General features: G+C 57.8%; 7 protein-coding genes and 2 pseudogenes across 7 annotated transcripts, besides 2 other annotated features; all 9 read right to left on the bottom strand.

Annotated features, from left to right (window-relative positions):
* Positions 1-1372: 1372 nt before the first annotated feature.
* On the bottom strand, positions 1373-2032 carry LMXM_30_2440 (hypothetical protein, unknown function; the record flags this gene model as incomplete). Its single annotated transcript, XM_003877715.1, has 1 exon — positions 1373-2032. The coding sequence occupies one exon, from the start codon at positions 2030-2032 to the stop codon at positions 1373-1375; it is 660 nt and encodes a 219-aa protein (XP_003877764.1).
* A 1362-nt stretch (positions 2033-3394) lies between these two features.
* Positions 3395-3982, bottom strand: LMXM_30_2450 (hypothetical protein, unknown function; the record flags this gene model as incomplete). The annotated part of the gene is made up of 1 exon (XM_003877716.1): positions 3395-3982. One exon carries the CDS (start codon positions 3980-3982, stop codon positions 3395-3397), a length of 588 nt encoding a protein of 195 aa, XP_003877765.1.
* A 1000-nt stretch (positions 3983-4982) lies between these two features.
* On the bottom strand, positions 4983-6074 carry LMXM_30_2460 (putative lipase; the record flags this gene model as incomplete). Its single annotated transcript, XM_003877717.1, has 1 exon — positions 4983-6074. One exon carries the CDS (start codon positions 6072-6074, stop codon positions 4983-4985), a length of 1092 nt encoding a protein of 363 aa, XP_003877766.1.
* Positions 6075-8496: 2422 nt separating this feature from the next.
* Positions 8497-9834, bottom strand: LMXM_30_2465 (annotated as a pseudogene).
* Positions 8497-9834: a sequence feature.
* A 1186-nt stretch (positions 9835-11020) lies between these two features.
* LMXM_30_2470 lies at positions 11021-11839 on the bottom strand (annotated as a pseudogene).
* Positions 11021-11839: a sequence feature.
* Positions 11840-12139: 300 nt separating this feature from the next.
* Positions 12140-12622, bottom strand: LMXM_30_2480 (ferredoxin 2fe-2s-like protein; the record flags this gene model as incomplete). The annotated part of the gene is made up of 1 exon (XM_003877718.1): positions 12140-12622. One exon carries the CDS (start codon positions 12620-12622, stop codon positions 12140-12142), a length of 483 nt encoding a protein of 160 aa, XP_003877767.1.
* A 697-nt stretch (positions 12623-13319) lies between these two features.
* On the bottom strand, positions 13320-13757 carry LMXM_30_2490 (adrenodoxin-like protein; the record flags this gene model as incomplete). The annotated part of the gene is made up of 1 exon (XM_003877719.1): positions 13320-13757. One exon carries the CDS (start codon positions 13755-13757, stop codon positions 13320-13322), a length of 438 nt encoding a protein of 145 aa, XP_003877768.1.
* A 774-nt stretch (positions 13758-14531) lies between these two features.
* LMXM_30_2500 (adrenodoxin-like protein) lies at positions 14532-14957 on the bottom strand (the record flags this gene model as incomplete). Its single annotated transcript, XM_003877720.1, has 1 exon — positions 14532-14957. One exon carries the CDS (start codon positions 14955-14957, stop codon positions 14532-14534), a length of 426 nt encoding a protein of 141 aa, XP_003877769.1.
* Positions 14958-15822: 865 nt separating this feature from the next.
* LMXM_30_2510 (ferredoxin, 2fe-2s-like protein) lies at positions 15823-16371 on the bottom strand (the record flags this gene model as incomplete). Its single annotated transcript, XM_003877721.1, has 1 exon — positions 15823-16371. The coding sequence occupies one exon, from the start codon at positions 16369-16371 to the stop codon at positions 15823-15825; it is 549 nt and encodes a 182-aa protein (XP_003877770.1).
* Between the last annotated feature and the right edge of the window lie 289 nt (positions 16372-16660).

A 16660-nucleotide genomic window follows, 5' to 3' on the forward strand; every position in this document is an offset into this window, starting at 1 on the left:
AGGACGAGGAGGACGAACGGCAGAGAAAACGAGGGCAGAAACATCAGGCGGCTGCCATCAGCTTCCCTTTTTTTAAGGCGTGTGTGTGTGTGTGTGTGTGTGCGTTTGTGTGCAGGATGCGAAGGAAGGGCAGGGACGAGAACAGACGACTACACGATGAATGCATCCCTTTTTCGTAGGGAACGCTGCCCCGACATACCGAGAGACTCTGTGGTGGTGATGGAAGAAAAGGAAAAGCTGAGGAGGGCCCGAAAGGCGGCGTGCAATGTGCGAAGGGAAGGGGGAGGGGGAGGGGGAGGGGGAATATGCCACAGACGGACACAAAGGCTTAGCCGCACAGCTGTGCACCAACGGAACACACAAAAAAGAACGAGGCGGAGGAGGAACATGGGAGCCCAATGCCCAGAGTCAAGCCGAGTAACGAAGACACAACGACTTGAACAGCATGCGCGCGCGCACGCACCTGCGATCATGTGACCCGTGAGCACCGCCAACGTTTCACCGGCACGCGAGTGCGCCGAAAAAAAGCGCAGAGCACGCTGTAGAAAATAAATCGAAAGGCACCGCCACGTAAAACAGAGGAGAGGCGTAATGAGAAGGTGCGGTACAGTACATGAGGAGGATGAGGTGGATAGCGAGGAGGGGGTGCCGCGTGCACTGGGCGGTGACAAGGAACGCGCCACTCGCCGCCATCCCACACGGAGACGGGAAAGCCACCATCCTCGCCGCGCTCGTCACACAGAGAGGTTGTAGGGCACATGACATGAGGGGAAGAAAAAAAAATGAGCAGCAGTTGAGACGCATAAAGTGATTCGCTGTGCAGCAGCGCGAATGGGGACGATGAGAGGGACAACAAAAACACGCGGCAGTAAGCAGATAGAGTGTGCTCGATGGATAGGGGGTGACCCGTTTTACACGACATCAGTGCATCGAGGCGATTTCTGCAGGGCACACGCACCGAAAAGGAACAAGGCAAGGAAAGGCGATGATGGTGGTGAGGTGTTCGCTACAACATAGAGCAGCAGCAGCATCAGCATCAGCAGAGGCCACGAAAACACTCGTGCACAAGCTTGAGGGAAAGCTGAGATCGCAGACATCCTTTTGGCAAACATCACGGTGGTGAGGCGCACGGCAGCGGCAATGGGACTAGAGCACTGTGAGAGGGGACTGCAAAATCGACACACTTTGCTGCTGTAAGGAAGGGGTGCATGAGGCACCGCCACCATACGCACACCGAAGCTGAGACGAACACCGCGCGACACGCGTCGCACGTCGCGGTCGCTTGTCGCTAGCGTGTGCACATCACCCACAAAGGGGGTATTTGCACAGTCATGCTGCACAACGCGCAAATACCGGAAGATGCGCTTCGCCGTTAGCTTCCGGACCTGAGAGCGTCGCCGATAGACTTTGCGTCTTTGGTCTCCTCATCCCATGCCTTCTTCACGCGCTCGAGGTCCTGGAGAACGTGGTCGCCGAACAAGCGCTTGCGCTTGCCCTCCTTGTTCTGCATGTTTCGGAGAAGCATCACTGTCAGCTCGTACGAGTTGATCGAGGTGAAGCGGATCATCCAGCTGTCGCACAGGTCGTCGTTTGAGCTTGTCGCCGTTGCAGCATGACGCTCTTTGAGCTTATGGGAAGGCATCGCCGCTGCCACTGGCGGACGCTCAATGTTCAGCGACGCATCCAGAGAGATGCTGGAGGGGAAGCTTGGCACACGAATCATCTCCGCCACCTCCGCGGTGGTGACCGCCTCCACGGATATCTTCGGCACGGGCACCTGCTTGCCGAAGATGCGCAACGTCATCTTCGCTTTGAGGGAGTTGAAACGGCCACTTATCTCGCTTGCCTTGTACCGCGGCCACATCTGAGCATGCGCCACCTCCAGGGAGTGGTAAAAGACGTGCTCCGGGTGGTGCTTGCGGCTGATGGTCACCGTGTCGCTCTTTGTGTCAATCGTCAGGACACGCTCCGTCCAGCTGCCTGCGTCTAGGGATCCCTGCTTCAGCACAGAAAACTGCACAGCTTTGGGCATGGTGAGAGTGGTAGGGTACGAGGAGATGAGGGAGGAGCGGGGAAGGTGGTCGGCAGACGTCGTATGTAAAAGCTAGAGAACCAGAAGAGAGCCCAGCGAGGATAGCCCACACAAAACGCTGTACCGTGGGGCCGTCAGCTGGAGCAGAGACAACCACGAAAAATGAGAGCCGGGGAAAGGCGACACTGGTGTGGCTGCTGAGAAGGTGGCTGCTTCTGCGCGCAGAGAGAAAGATGGCGGAAAGTTTGATATGAGGCAATGGTGGTGGCGTGATTCATGTGTGAGTGCATGAAGACGGAGTACACGAGGGAGGGGGGAGGCAGAAGAGTACGACGGAGAGAAGGAGCGAGGGCAGAGACCGGTACCGGCGTCGCGCCGTGTAGACAAGCGATGAGGAAATACCCTACGGCAGCAGAAGTACCGCATAAAAAGCCCAGTGCGTAGGGCCCGTTCCGCAGACCGCAGATGCTTAGTGCCACGAGTCGGTCAGCACCACCGTAGCACGATGCGTGTCTGGTCAATTTCATAGACCTTTGGAGAACTGAACTTTACAGCATGAAGAGAAGAGCGAGTGAGATGGTCCCTCAGAAGGGAGCACGCACTGTCGCAGGTGAAGGCAGGGACCGAATACAGACACGCACGTACTCGCGCTCAAAGAAAGAAAAAGTCGTGTCGGTGCACGCGCAGAGGTCCTTCGCAGGCAAGCCTACTCGACACTAGCGTACAAAGAACGTGAGCGCTGGAGAGGGCAGAACACCTCAAGTTAGTTAACTCGAGAAGACGCAAAAAGGAGAAAAGAAAACACAAGAGAGGGTAGGAAGCAGCAAGGGAGGCTGACGCACACCTGTTCACACGGACACAGACAGCGAGGCACACGAGCAGGCACGATGGCCGCCGTCTAACGCACCTGCGCTTTTCTCCCAGGAGAGCTGGTGCAAGAAAGTAGAAAAAGGTGAGGGGTGAGGAGTGGGGGGGGGGCGATGCGGGCCGCTGTATCAGTTGCTGGTGTCTCACCCCACATGGACTACAATCGGCAATGAAACGAGAGAAAAAAAGAAAAGACAATACGCAAAGTGAATCACCGCCGGAGCGCATGACATGACGAGTCGACAGAGACCTGAGAACCGTCGGCTCCCTACAGCAAACACGACTCGCTCCCCTCGAAGGGTGCAAGCAATCACCCGACACAGCACGGCAAGCGCAAGCACACTGCAAGAAGGGGTGGGGCGCCATCGCCACACGCAGGAGCCTCCGGAAAAACCGTGAAAAGGCAAAGGACCCGCGTCCCAATAGCCGAAGGACAATCCGATCAGACGCCCACGTCACTTTGTTGGCCTCTCGTCGATGCAAGCGCTTCGCGCCTCACTTGGGCCGTATCTGTTGCCACTGTGCGCGAATTGGTACAAGGTCATCCTTCAAGTTGCCGTGGATGATCGGGCGTGAAAGAAGCCCCTCCATCTCTACCTCGTCGGTGACGCTCTCGCATCCCTCCTCCAGGCGCTGAGCCTCAGCGTACCGGACCACAGGATAGTTCTCCTCAGCCGTCTGCATAGATTGAACGAGTTTCATGGCCTTTTCAAAGTCTTCGTAGTTGTTGAAGCGAAGCATCCATGTGTGCTTCTCCGCCTCGGGCCCCTTCATCGTGTAGCGGTAGACCCTTACTGGACCGGTGGGACTCGGCTTCTCACGCACCCCGATCTTTGCGGGAATTCCCTTCACGCGCACCGTCAGCATCGCCTCCATCGACGAGAAGTTCTCCTTCACGTGCTTCTTATTGTACTGCGGCCAAATTAGCACGCTGGAGACGCGCATGCACTCGTGAAACCTGTCGTCTGACCTGCCACGGTCCGTGATGGCGGCGACGCCAAGCTTGGGGTGAAGGGAAAGGATGCGCCTGGTCCACTTGTGTGCCTTGAGGTTGCGCCGCTTGTGCACGGTGAATTCCTCCATTGAAGCGAATTTTGTGGGAGTGTTGGAGTAGGACGGATGCAGAGCGCAATACCTGCGGGTGAGCAGACAGAGGGAGGCGACGAGAAATGTGGTGTCATGAGATGATCATGCCGGCTGTGCTGTGAGGCGGAACAAAAGTCAGCAGAGCCAGAGGGAGAGAGAGAGCGGTGGCCAGTCGCTCTCCGCTGCACGTGTGCTTCCTCACCTGCGTCAAGCGAGGGTCAAGGAGTACGTTTTTTTTTCTTTAGCACGGAGGAGGAATGCATCTCTCTCTGGTTCTGTTTGCTTTCCCACTGCCAAGCCACAAGTCCTTTGAGAGCTTGTCCCGGACCCCGCGTCTTGGACACGCTCTGGCGAGCGTGTTGACTGAGGTTCGGCTTGCGTTGCAGGCTTCTCGATGGAGGTAGCGCCAAGAGCGAGGGCTCGAGCAGGTATGTACAGAAAATACCTCTTGGCCGCTAAGGAATGCGTCAGAAGTAGAGGAGGAACTTCCCATGAATAGGAGGGGGAGGGGAGACATACGAAAAAACAAAGCACAGTGAAATAAGAGAGCTGGTGATACGATGTCTCGAAGCAGCGCCTCTCAGAGCGCACAGGTACTGCATGTATGGCGCTAGTCGTGCGCAACAAGGAAGGTGCGGTGCTATGCGGTCAACGAAAAGCACGGAGGCCTACTGCGAAGTCAGTTGTAAAAGCAAGACAAAAATCATCAACGTCGTGTGGGGCCCAAGAGAACACAGTAGAGGTTCCCGCGAAAGCAACAGCCCAAAGGAAAGAAAGGACACACGATGTCATCATCGGCGCTGTCGAGTCAGCAGATACACACACGAACGGCATAAGGGCGATCGCGGACGCGCATCGTGCCACGAGAACATGCGACCGGAAAATACATACGCCTCGTATACTTGGCATATCGGAACCTATTTGCATTCGTAATAAAGCTCAAGCTCGCACACACACACGCGCGCTTGCCGTGCTGAGAGAAAGAGAGCTAGGGAGCTCAGCGCCTTGTAACGTTAGGGTTGTCCATGGCGTCATCGAGGGCGAGAATATTGTACATTTCGGGTGGGAGCTCGTAGCTGTAGATCTCCTCCATCTCTGCCGCCGTGCACTCGCATCGTGTGCAAACACCGAGGTACATGAGATGGTCCGGCACCTGTGTCGCGAACACGCTGTTGCTGCAGTACGGGTCCTCGGAGAAGGCGTTGTCCCGGCACAGATAGTGCTTTTTGTCGTCCTTGGGGTACCACACCTCTCGTGGCATGTGCACATAGCTGAGTGTGCGCGGTGGCACGTGCGGCACAGGATCCTTCGCGTGGGTGAGGCGAAACGTCTGCCTGCCGGTCAAGACAGACAGAGACCAGTTCGAGAAGTGCCCGTTTCCCACGCGTGGTTCACCGAACGTGTAGAGCGTAATCGGTGTTAGGTGCAATGGCGGGGACACCACACCACGGGACAGCACGCCCTTGCCCAGCACTTCCGCCTCCGACATGTCCCACGTTGTCAAATCGACAGCAGCGAGCATGGCTATTGCGCCACCGAGGGAGTGACCGGTGACGAAGAGGGTGTAGAGGGGATACCGCGCGTGCAGCAACAGAACATCTTGGATCATCTGTGTGCGAAGGCTGGCGTAAGCAGTGTAGAAGCCGCGGTGCACCTTGCACTTTCCACAGTCGGGGTGCGGGTACGTCATGAAGATGAAGTCCAAATTTTGAAGCCAGTTCGCCGTGTTGTACGTACCGCGGAATGCCACGACAATCCGCTTCGCGACATGGTCAACGCCGCTGTATCCGAAGTTGCCCGTTGAGGTGTTGTCGTAGACGTTGAAGAGACGAAACTCAGGGGTGGCGTTGGTGCAGGTGTCGCCGCAGCTCCAGTGCGTCAACTTCTCTGCCTCGCAGTATGCCGCCTTGGAAAAGTACAGCGCTTTCCATGCATCGGTGGTGTTGTAACGCGCCCGGTTCACGCCAACGATGGCCAGCTTACTATCCTCCGTCAGGTGAGCGGAGACGGTGTAGAGGGTCAGAAACACGATCAGGCCAGCGACAACGGTGTTGAAGCACACCAGCTTGCACGAGGACACGTGCGTCATTCTTCCCGCAAGGGGGATGAGATTTTGGGCGTATGAAGAAGAAAGGGTCACCACCGGGTCCAAAGAAGAGAAACAAATCCCCCCCCACCTGCGGGGGTGCAACGGGCCGTGGCGCGCACCTGAGCTGGTGCACGCCACACAAAATGCCTAGATGGAAGGCCAAGCAAACAAACGATGCGGAGATGCGCCCCGCTACACCTGCTCTTGTTCTGTGAACTCAGTAGAAGATACAAGATGGAGAAGAGATCTGCGGCGCTCTGCGTTGCTTTTTGACGGCTGAAAAGACGGGGGCGGGGCGTATGTGTAGAGCGAGGCAGATCGGTAAGAGGACATGGAACACGCGCGCAACCACGTAATTCTTGGCTGAGCGTCCAGAAGCTGCCGTCCAGATCGGCTAGTGAAGACCATGCAACCTCGCCGCCACAGAAGAGGTAGAGTCGTGGAGGTGCGCTGGATACGCTGCCCAGAGCACCTCGTGCTACCAGGCACCACCAGTGCCGGTGTCTGCTGCTCGCCTTACAGCAGCAGCGCTCCAGTGGATTTCTTGCGACTTCGCGTTGCAGCAGACGGTTCGTGCGCATCAGACACAGCAGAACAGAGAGAGAGGCGGGGAGAGCTTTGGAAGACGCCGGCATTTGCCCGAAAGAGCGTCGTATCACACACAAGCACGTGAGAAAATGCAAGCAAAACGTTCCCAGCGAAAGGGGGAGCCGCCCGCTCCGAACGTTGCTTCGACAAGACGGATGCGTGACGGATCAAGGAGCGAAGAGGCAGGAGGCCAAGACAAGAAACACATGGAAAACGCAGGAGGAGAGGACGGAGAGAATGACGTCGACGACTGCACATCAAAACGGTGAGAAGAGGTGAGCAGACACGCAGCCACGAAGAGAGAGAGTGGTTCACAAATGCAAAGGAAACGCAGCGATCAAGCGCTGACAGGGCAGGAGCGCCCCACGCTGACAACGACCGCACGTGCGGAATGTCTCCGGGGAAAAGCACAAAAATATAAGAAAAGTCAAACGGAACAGCCGTGACAGCACGCACAAGAGGGAAGTGCACGACTCAGCCATGGCACGCATTCACTGGTCAACGAAGAAAGGACCTTCACGCGTTCCTCGAGTCCCGTCTTTTGTCGCGGTACGCCGGATCACCCGGACGAGATGCCGGAGGAGAGAGAGAATAAGTGCCGAAGTACGCTCCCATACCGGTACCCGCGGTCGGTGCTGAGCTGGCTTGATGGTAGGGAGCGCTTAGGCTGTAGACGTTCCTGCCACCTGCCATTGATGGCGCATTGCAGGGAATCGTGCCACCTCTCCTGTACGAGCTGTACACGCCGGGCAAAGCGTGTGTGATTAGCGAGACAGGCAGATACCCAAGATTGCTGCGTGTGTACAGCATTGGTAGAGATGGACCCGCACCAGCAGCAGGGGCGTCGGCGCCAGAGAGCGCTTGCGAAGGGCCGTGCCCGCCGGTCCTTCGCGCTGAATAGTAAGAGCACGCAGAGTACGGTGAGTCCCCTCCCGAGTGTGGAGAGGAGGGGGGGGGAAATGCGAATATGTGCGGTGAATACAGCACACCACAAACGCCTCTAGCTCTCGCTGTTCACGGCGTTGTGTCCCGAGTCACGCGCGCCAAGTATCGTGCGAGACAGAACAAGGCACGATTGCCCCGAAATCGCCCCTTTCCCTCAGATGTACCATAACGGCCCTTCTGTTCGTGATGCCAGAATTACGGCAAGAGATGCGGTTGGTGACTCGGCGACGCACGTCCTCTGCATTCTCCCGCATCAGGCGCACTGGCAGACGCCCACCGCAGCGTCGGCCCCTCTCTCTCACCATTTTACGGAAATATAGAATTCGATGTTGCCCGCAAGAGGCGCGAGCAAGGCACGAAAGACAGAAGGTTTGCATGTGGCATCTCCCATGCACCAGGGAGATGATGAGGCTCGCAGAGGCGCACGCGCATGCTGAGGCGAAAAGAGCATGTGCTCAGGCAGAGACACGACACAACAGCAGGGAGGACTGTCCGACGTCCATGCACAGGTCTCCCTACTCACACCTGTGATGCTCACGACCTACCTCGGTCTCCCGTGAGTACTCACTGGCGGATGCCCTTCTCTCGCTTGTCCATGTTGATGAGCACAGAGACGCAGGGGCACCGCTTCAGCTGGTGTGAAGACAAATACTGTGTGCACGCGATCGACAACCAGCGGCACGGGTGGGGCGTTCCTCGCACCCTCCCCTTACGCGCCTCGCTGGCTAGGCGTCCTACAACGGTTCTGCGGCCTTCCTCGCAGCCTTTGCAACGACTTCAGAGCCGTAGTAGAACGGAAGGAATTCGGTGCGGCAAGTGATGGCCTGACGTGAAGGTGCACGTAACCCGAGCGAGTGCGCCACCGACGCAGCGGACTGCAACGTGGGTTTCAGTTTCTGAGACGCAGGGAGTGGCTGCCACTTGAACACCCGCCCATGCGTTGCCTCAAACCCATCGACGTACTCCTGCAGACTTTTCTGACTTGGCAGAGCGACAAAGGAAAATCCATCTGACTTCGGGGCGGAGTAGCAGGGGCGGGAGGGTCGAAGAAGACCGAGTTGGGAGAGCCATCGAGATAGTTGTTGCAGTCATCCTCCTCGTGCCTCGTCGCAGAGCATCCACTATCACTCCCTCTACTTGAGTTGGAGCCCTGCAAGCTGTTACTCGAAAGCGTGCGCAAGACGTGCAACGCATTGGTCATTTCCGTGCCCACATTGGTCTGCGGCATCGCCGCTGCCATCGAGGCGGAACAGTCGTGGCACTCCGCCAGGAAGGCTCTGCAGGGGCTGAAGAGTACGTCGGTCGGCTCGCCAGTCGTGAGAAACGCCGCATACAGCATAGACGGTGCTGTAGGGGCGAGTGGTATGGAGGTGGTAGCCGCGCCAGTATCAGCGGTATCACTGGCTAGTGATCCGTTGTACTCCACCGCCTCCAGCAAGGCAAGCGGCAGGGAGTGGGCAACTGCGCCGTTTTCCGCCACAAAGAGAATGTCCTTCTCCGTTATGCACAGGTACACGTGGCTCATGCAGATCCCTACGCGCCCGCCCAGGTCGCACCCCATCATCCTGCCATGAATGCAGGTGTACACCATGGCGCCGGCAAGCTGATGAAAAGCTAGCTGAAGGTAGAGCGGAAAGCTTGCCAGTCGAAGCCCAGTGCGCGGGTCGACCTCGCTGCGGAGGCCACCGTGAACGGGAAAGCGCAATCCCTCCCTGACAAGCGTGTCAATAATCAGCGTGACGACGCTGTGCATAGCATTGTAGTAGTAGCACTGCAGTTTCCAGTCCTCCCGACCTCTCCCGAAGAAGCTCTCGTCATCTGCGTTGCCGACGTACCTCTCCGAGTGCGACGATGCCTCTTGCCCTTCCACGCAGATGCCATTCGTAGGGTCGCTGGTTTGATACCTACCACTGAGTAGATTGGGAAGCCGCTGCAGCTCAGCCTCGCTTCCAGGGTCGCTGGTGTCCAGTCGCGAGTAGGCGACACCCGATATGGTCATAATCAGCAAGTCCCTCGCTTCGAAATTCAACGCGCGGTAGTTCATCTCATGGCTTGCCTCCATGCACTTGAGCATGATCGCGTAGACCCGCATGCGGTGCTTCCACTCCCACACCTTGGCTCCGCTGCCGCTCAGGTAGGCCATCCGCGTCGCCGGGTCAAAGCACAAAAAGCGCAAGGACAAGTTTTGAGCATACTTGGACTGCTTCTCAACGGGCGTGACGAGCATTGGTGTGTCGATGTTCTGTTCCGGAGAGCTGCTATGGTGTAGATGCCTCGCCGTGTGATACGTGCCTGTGAGGGAGCGGACGAGCGCGATGGGAGACAAACACGTTCACCACACACGATCACTGCTGGTTCCACAGACGGTGTGGCGGAAAAAAAAAGAGGGGTGGGGTGAGGGCACAAGTCCGTCTGTGTTGGGCGCGTACAGGTGTTGTATGTATGTATATATATATATACACCTGTTCGTGTGTGTGTGTGTGTGTGAGAAGAATGCACCGACGCAGCGCCACGCAGGGAATGATCGGCGAGCAAGCGGCCGGCGCGGTTATGGGCGCAGACACGGCGCCGGTGCTGGCGTTTTTGTTCCCTTTGTTTTCTCTTGTTATCAGACAAGAAGAGGGCGGTGGCGCACACGGTTCCGTGCGGCGAGTACATACACACCGAACCGATCCAAGCGACAAGCCGTGTAAGGAGAGTCGTCGCGTCGTGTCTCGCTTAGGCGTATTGCACAGCACTGAAAGGGTTTGAATAGAGGGGGGGGGTATGGGGTTAGGGATGCTTTCGTGTACCACAGCACGCCTGATACGAATTAATGCAGATACCGTGGCACAAGGGGATGTTCAGAGCCCTGAGGGTGAGGTATGCGCGTGTCCGCTGCGATGTGTTGATGAACATCGTGAAGGAAAGATAGGGAGGTGCATGAAGAGGGAGCACACAGTAAGCAAGCGATAAGTGAGACAACCGGCGAGGTGCAGTTCCCACTCATACCTCGCTACCATTGTCACCAAGCGACACCATATCGGTGTTGCCTGAGTGTGCACCTCACTGGCACAGTAGATGCGGCCCTCAATTCTTCGTGCGAGGTATGAAAGCCACAACAGCGCCTCGAATTGTGGATTTAGCGCACGGCGTGTGCAGCGCAAGATGCTCTCACCTGCTATCGGCCGAGTCCAGTGTTGGCGCGGAGAACGGTCCGCAGCTACGTACTCCAATGCTAAGTATTCTTCGTATGGAGGAAGTCAGCTGCACAGTTTGCAGGCGGCGGGAGGGGGAGGGGGGGGGCTTGTGTGTGTGCGTGTGTGTGTGTCGACACTCTCAAAGAAAGAGGCAGTCCATCGACAAGAGACAAAAAAGTACCAAGCCTAGCGAGCTGGAGAGCACTTCCCGCATGTGGGTATTCATCAGCGGATTCAATGAAAAGGGTTCACACCCCGAGCGCACCATTGAATTCAACAGTCCTGTGGCACCGCATTACATTTTGTTTCTTGGGGGAGAGGGGAAGGCCGTGGCTCCGCTTGACCCTCCAAACCCCGAACGCCACGCCCTTGTCCTTCCAACGAGGTGCGCTGATGTCGACGTGTACCTTGGACGGCTCAGTTTATGCACAGTACATGGGACACACCATCGTCTCGTACTGCTAAACTACAGGCTCGAAGGTGCGGTCGCGCTCCTGTGTGTCGCGCTCGGCGCGCCAGGTCCGGCAGGTGTCCCGTCGTGTGCCCACGAGGATGAGGCAGCCTATCCCTTCTCACAGCTCCCCGTTTGTGAAGAGGAGAATGCTCTCGACAACGATGATGCGCTTCGGCGTCATTGTGATCGTGGTGCCAGAGCGGGTGCGGTGCACTTAGTTGTACTGGGGCAATCTCCACCCTCTTGCCCGCCTTCAGCTCGCAAAGGTGCGCCGTCCGCAGGTTGTGCTCGAGCGACTTGGGGTGATCGTAGTTGGTTTACAGGGGCTCACTCTCAGGGGTGTTCGACTTGTCCCTGTAGTAGAACTCTTCGCAAGAGATACCGATGCGGGCGGGGCCGCAGTCCCCGATGAGCCCCGATACGATGCGCCTGCTCAGCGACGACTTGCCGGAACCCGCGGCACCGGAGATGGCGAGCACGGTACACACCATGGCTGTGACTATCTGTTAAAAGTAGCGATGCGTCCATGTATGCACTCTCCAGAGATCTGCACGTATGAAGGCGGGAGGAGCGGAGGCTGGATAATGGCAGAGTAACATGGAGTTGTGACGACAACGCTGCTCACGTCCCCCTGCGAGTGGTAGAAACGATGATGGCTGCTTCAGAAGACGGATGCACTCCTTTGTGATGACACCGACGGAGATCGCATGAAGCAGAAGGCGAAGAATCCGCTTACACGTCGGAAGGCGCACCTTTTCTTCACGGCAACCAACTTCTCTTCCCCTTCCTACAGAGCTCAGCACCCCCCCCCTGTGAATAAGTAGCTGCGCAACGTCCGATGGGGGCACTCAACCACACACACGCGCGCGCCTGTCTCATCTTCCCCTTGAAAAGGGGCTTCAGTATCCCATTTGGTTCTCCATCTCGTTGGGAATCGTCACGGATATCTCGTCCAGCTCCGGCGCGATCTTTACCTGACACGACAGCCTCGATGTCTTTGTGACCTTCGGAGCCAGGTCCAGCATGTCCATCTCGTCCTCACTCGGTGCGTCGAGGAGCTTCTGGTAGGACGCCTCCGTGAAGATGACATGGCAGGTGCTGCACGCGCACGTCCCGTCGCACGCCGCTTCCATGTCCATCTTGGCCACATCGCGAATCACCTCCATCAAGGTGAGCCCCAGCGTGGCCTCAACCGTCTTCTCCGTCCCCTCCGTCTCGCTCTTGATGTGGACCTTCACCTTGCCTGGGGTGGTCGACGATGACGAAGAAGGAGGTAGCGAGGAGCACCAGCGGAGGGACGCGCCTAAAGAGGTGGTGAGGGGCACCGATGCGGCGGGGCGACGCGCAGAAAATGCCACCCTCGGTAGCGCGAAACGATGCATTCGGGAGTGTTTGTGCAGAGTTTCGTGAGAAGGCCGCTGACGTGAGCAGCGTTGGCACTGTATTAGCTTGTGTGGTTGGCTTTGACGGGTGTGACGGCTGCGGAGTGTGGCCCAGCCCCTGCGAAGCACTGGGGCAGATAGACGAGGGCGGTAAAGGGCGCGACCTTCATGGATCGCGTCGCTGATGAGATACAGCGAGAGACACGCACACAGAGAGGGAGGAAGCAACCAGTGGATGGTGACGTGTGCGGGGCTTGGCTTGACCGTTTTCGTTTTCGTTCCCCGCGGGGAAACTCGCTCTTCTGTCCTGTGAAGCTCCCGATCGCCTCGAGAACCGAGTCGGGCGAGCGACAAAATGCATGGGCCACACCGAAGGTACGTCATGAGAGGTCTGCACTTCCCACCCCCGTCTCCGCATCAGATTGAGAGCACACATGTAGGTGCTTGCTTATCATCCATCGAGATGCACTGCTGTTTGTGTGTGCGTCGCTCGGCGGTGCAGGTCCGCATTGAAGCACCGTAAGTGATGCTGTGGCAGTGTGCACGATGATAAAGGACAGCGCTCCAGCAACGCGAAGAAAGACAGAGTGGAGGCGAGGAGAAGGACACGCGTGAGAGCACTGGGTGTACCCTTAGCAGCTGAGCAAGTCTTCACGAGAGGCCTCCTCCCACTCCGCCCAATGCTGCCGCTCACCCATCACATAAGTAGGTTCGTGACATTCTTTGGAAGCACCACCTCCAAGCCGTTCATCGACGGGGTGATGGTGATTTGACACGCGAGCCGGGAGGTGTCCTGGAGGTCGAGTGCTCTGTCGAGGGTGTCTTGTTCCCGCTCGGACGGACTCCCAAGCTTCTTGACGGATGCCTCGGAAAGATACACGTGACACGTCGAGCACTGCGCGCAGCCATCGCAGGCCCCATCCATCTCGAGCTTCGCCACGTCGCGAATCGCGTGCATCAGAGACATACCGACTGGCGCCTCGAAGTCGCACGTAGCGCCATCCCGTGTCCTGACACAGACCTTCACCTTGCCAGGTATGCTGTACAATGCACGCGAGGTGCAAAGAGCACCGGCAAGGGCCATAGGTGACCTCAGCAAGACGCCACTGGCGAGCAGCGGAGAATAATTCCTCATCGTAGCCGGGATCAATGGTCGTCTCAACCGCAGAACGTGGGTGGTGGGTGCACGACGCGCGCAAATTTCACGCTGTTCAGGAGTGGGGCGTAACGGGTATAAAGCGGCGTGCCGGCTCCTCCGCTGGAAACCCTGGGTGAGCCGTCCTTCTCGCGCAGTGATCGCACGCAGAACGGAATGGAGAAGAAACAGTGAGACGAAAGAGGCGACAGTGGATGGCGAAGAGGGGTAGATGCAAGCCGACGCGGTACCCGGAGGCGTAGGCGATGAGACCTGAGTGCCTCTGACATCCAGTGCACTCTTCGCATTTTGCAGAGGCTCGGAGTAGGACGACGCACACAAGCGCAAGAGTCCCCTTACCAATGTTGCCGCTGGCCAACGCATCGTCGCCACGCGGGCCGAGTTACCGTGTATGCGTGATGCCATTCCCTCGCACGCGTTGTCGGTGATCATGATGTGCTTTCCATTTGTCGATGGTGGTGCTCCCTGTTGGCCAGTGCACAGTTAGTGCTGGGAAGACCGTCTCGTCGTTGTTCGACGCCAACGACGCCCTCGCTCTTGTAGCGAAGCACCCCGCTGAAACATCGAGAGGAGAATCACAAGCCCGTGAAGGCTATCAGAGCCACCAAACACATCCGCCACAGCATCCATACTATGCACACAAAAGAGGAGCACCGCTCGTCCAGACGACATACTCCGCGCTAAACTACAGATGGGGCGCTGTGGCCGCTTTCGTCGCACCAAACGCACACACGTTGCGGCCACTTCGTCCCTCTAGGAGCGGTCCATCTCGTATGAGGGCAGCTCCACCTCCAAGCCATCCAACTCGGGGGTCAGGTCCACCTGGCACGCAAGCCGGGACGTCTCCTCCACGTCCAGAGCCCTGGCTAGAACGTCCTCTTCCCCCTCGGAGGGTCCTTCCGTCTTTTTGAAGGACGCCGCCGAGAGTTTGACGTGACACGTGGCGCAGACCATTGCCCCGTTGCAGGCGCCCTCCACATCCATCTTCGAGACGTCACGGAGGGCCTGCATGAGAGAGATGCCCACTGGCACATACACGTGGCAGTGCGTGCCGTCTCGCTTCTTGACGCGCAACTCTACTTTACCTGGGGTGCTGCTGAGCGCACGCGAAGCACTGAGCGGCACCGACGCCAGCATGCAGCGCGGGAGTAGGTGGCCAACAGGAAACCTTCGGCGCATCCTTGTTCACTGTGACGAGGTAAGTGTGATTGCGCGAAAGAAGGCATGACCACTCTGATGTTCAGAGGAGAAGCGGTGAGCAGTACACCAGCGCACAAGAGGCGAAGTCCACCAAAGACAACACCTGTGAGAGTGGGTGTTGTGTACGCCCTTCTCGGATGCGACACGGAAGGTGATGAGCCGACAGACGCCTGTGCTCCTCCGTTCCTCTGCTCGTCTCCCTCGCTCGTGCGTGCGTCTCTGTCCCGAGACTGTGGCGTGCACGTCTAACGTTTTCGTGATAGGAGGCGACAAGCAGCATGCGTTCAACGACAGGAAAGGGGGCAAGGGAGACAGGAGGAGGAAGATGATAGACAAGGTCGGCAACTCAGGGGCCTGGCGCTCAACGATGCATTGGACTGTCGGCTGTCGAGAAGAGATGCTGCCGGCGACGACAAAGGCGCTCCATCGTCTTGTGCTGATGACGGCCGCATCGCTATGCGAGGCTTCCTGTATATGTGTGCGTGTGTGTGTGTAAGCACCTCTCAGCTCAGCCGTTCGATAAAATGCGGGCCGGATCTCTGCAGGGAAGACGCGGGAAGGGGCGGCCATGGAGAATCCATTTACCAGCTGCGTAGAGGCAAGACGACATCGCGCAGTTGTCCTCTCCGCAAGGGCGTATGTTGCCCCATAAGTGGGACATGCTCCGTGCGCAGCATATGGAGTGGGTTTGCAAGCGCAGACACCCCTTTCCCCAAGGATGCGGTCAGCCCAACAAGTCCAGAGCCACAACAAAGGGCACTGCATCGCATTCGCCCGTGCACCAAACTCTGCACGGACCAGAAATGCACACATTGGTCCTCTTCCGACTCCGTCGCTCATCGGCTCACTTCTTGGTGGAGCGTTGATAGGCAGCCTGCCATCGCACGTCCAGCGTGCTCTTTGGCAAGTCGATCTCAATTCCATTGAGCTCCTCTGACAACGTGAGCTGGCAGCTGAGCCGTGAGGCATCCGACACACCAGGCGCCTTATCAAGGCAGTCTTGTTCAACGTCCGTGACGGCACACAGTCTCTCCACCTTGGCCACCCACTCCGCAGAGTGAAGGAGAACATGGCAGGTGGAACACTGACAGGTGCCGTTGCAGGCCCCCGGCACCCCCACCGGGAGAGTGGTGTCGTCACGGATTGCCTCCATCAAGTTGTCGCCCTCATTGTACATACGTTCGTACGCGGTTCCGTCACGGTCGTGGATACGCACGAGAACCTTTCCAGGTGTCGCAGCGCGGAAGGACGTCGTTGAAGACACGGAGGGGGGAGTGGAGCCAGTTGCCGAGCTGCAGGAGGACCTGGACACTTTGATGGGTGTCATCGCACAACTGGGACTTCTGGGCGGCGGCACGGTCACAAGAGAAAAGCTGCGGCGACGGAGAAACATGGAGCTGGAGAACCACAGGAAGAGATGTGCACCACACACGGTCGAGCAGAGTAAATACAAGTTGCCCTCGCAAGGGAGTCGACGAGCCGTCCGCTGACGCCAAGGCCGTAGTGACAACGAAGGATGGACACAGCAGATGATGAGAGTAGAGGTCCACAAGTGATGAGCACGAGAGCAAGGGAAGCGCGGATGATGATCATGGGCGAGAGGAGGAAGTCCTCCTCGCCTAACTTCGACGCCTCATACACGAGGGTCCGTTTTCTTGAGCCAGGGTGTTAGGAGGACGGAG

This window comes from Leishmania mexicana, chromosome 30 (genome assembly GCF_000234665.1).
Source record: "Leishmania mexicana MHOM/GT/2001/U1103 complete genome, chromosome 30".
Lineage (NCBI taxonomy): Eukaryota > Euglenozoa > Kinetoplastea > Trypanosomatida > Trypanosomatidae > Leishmania > Leishmania mexicana.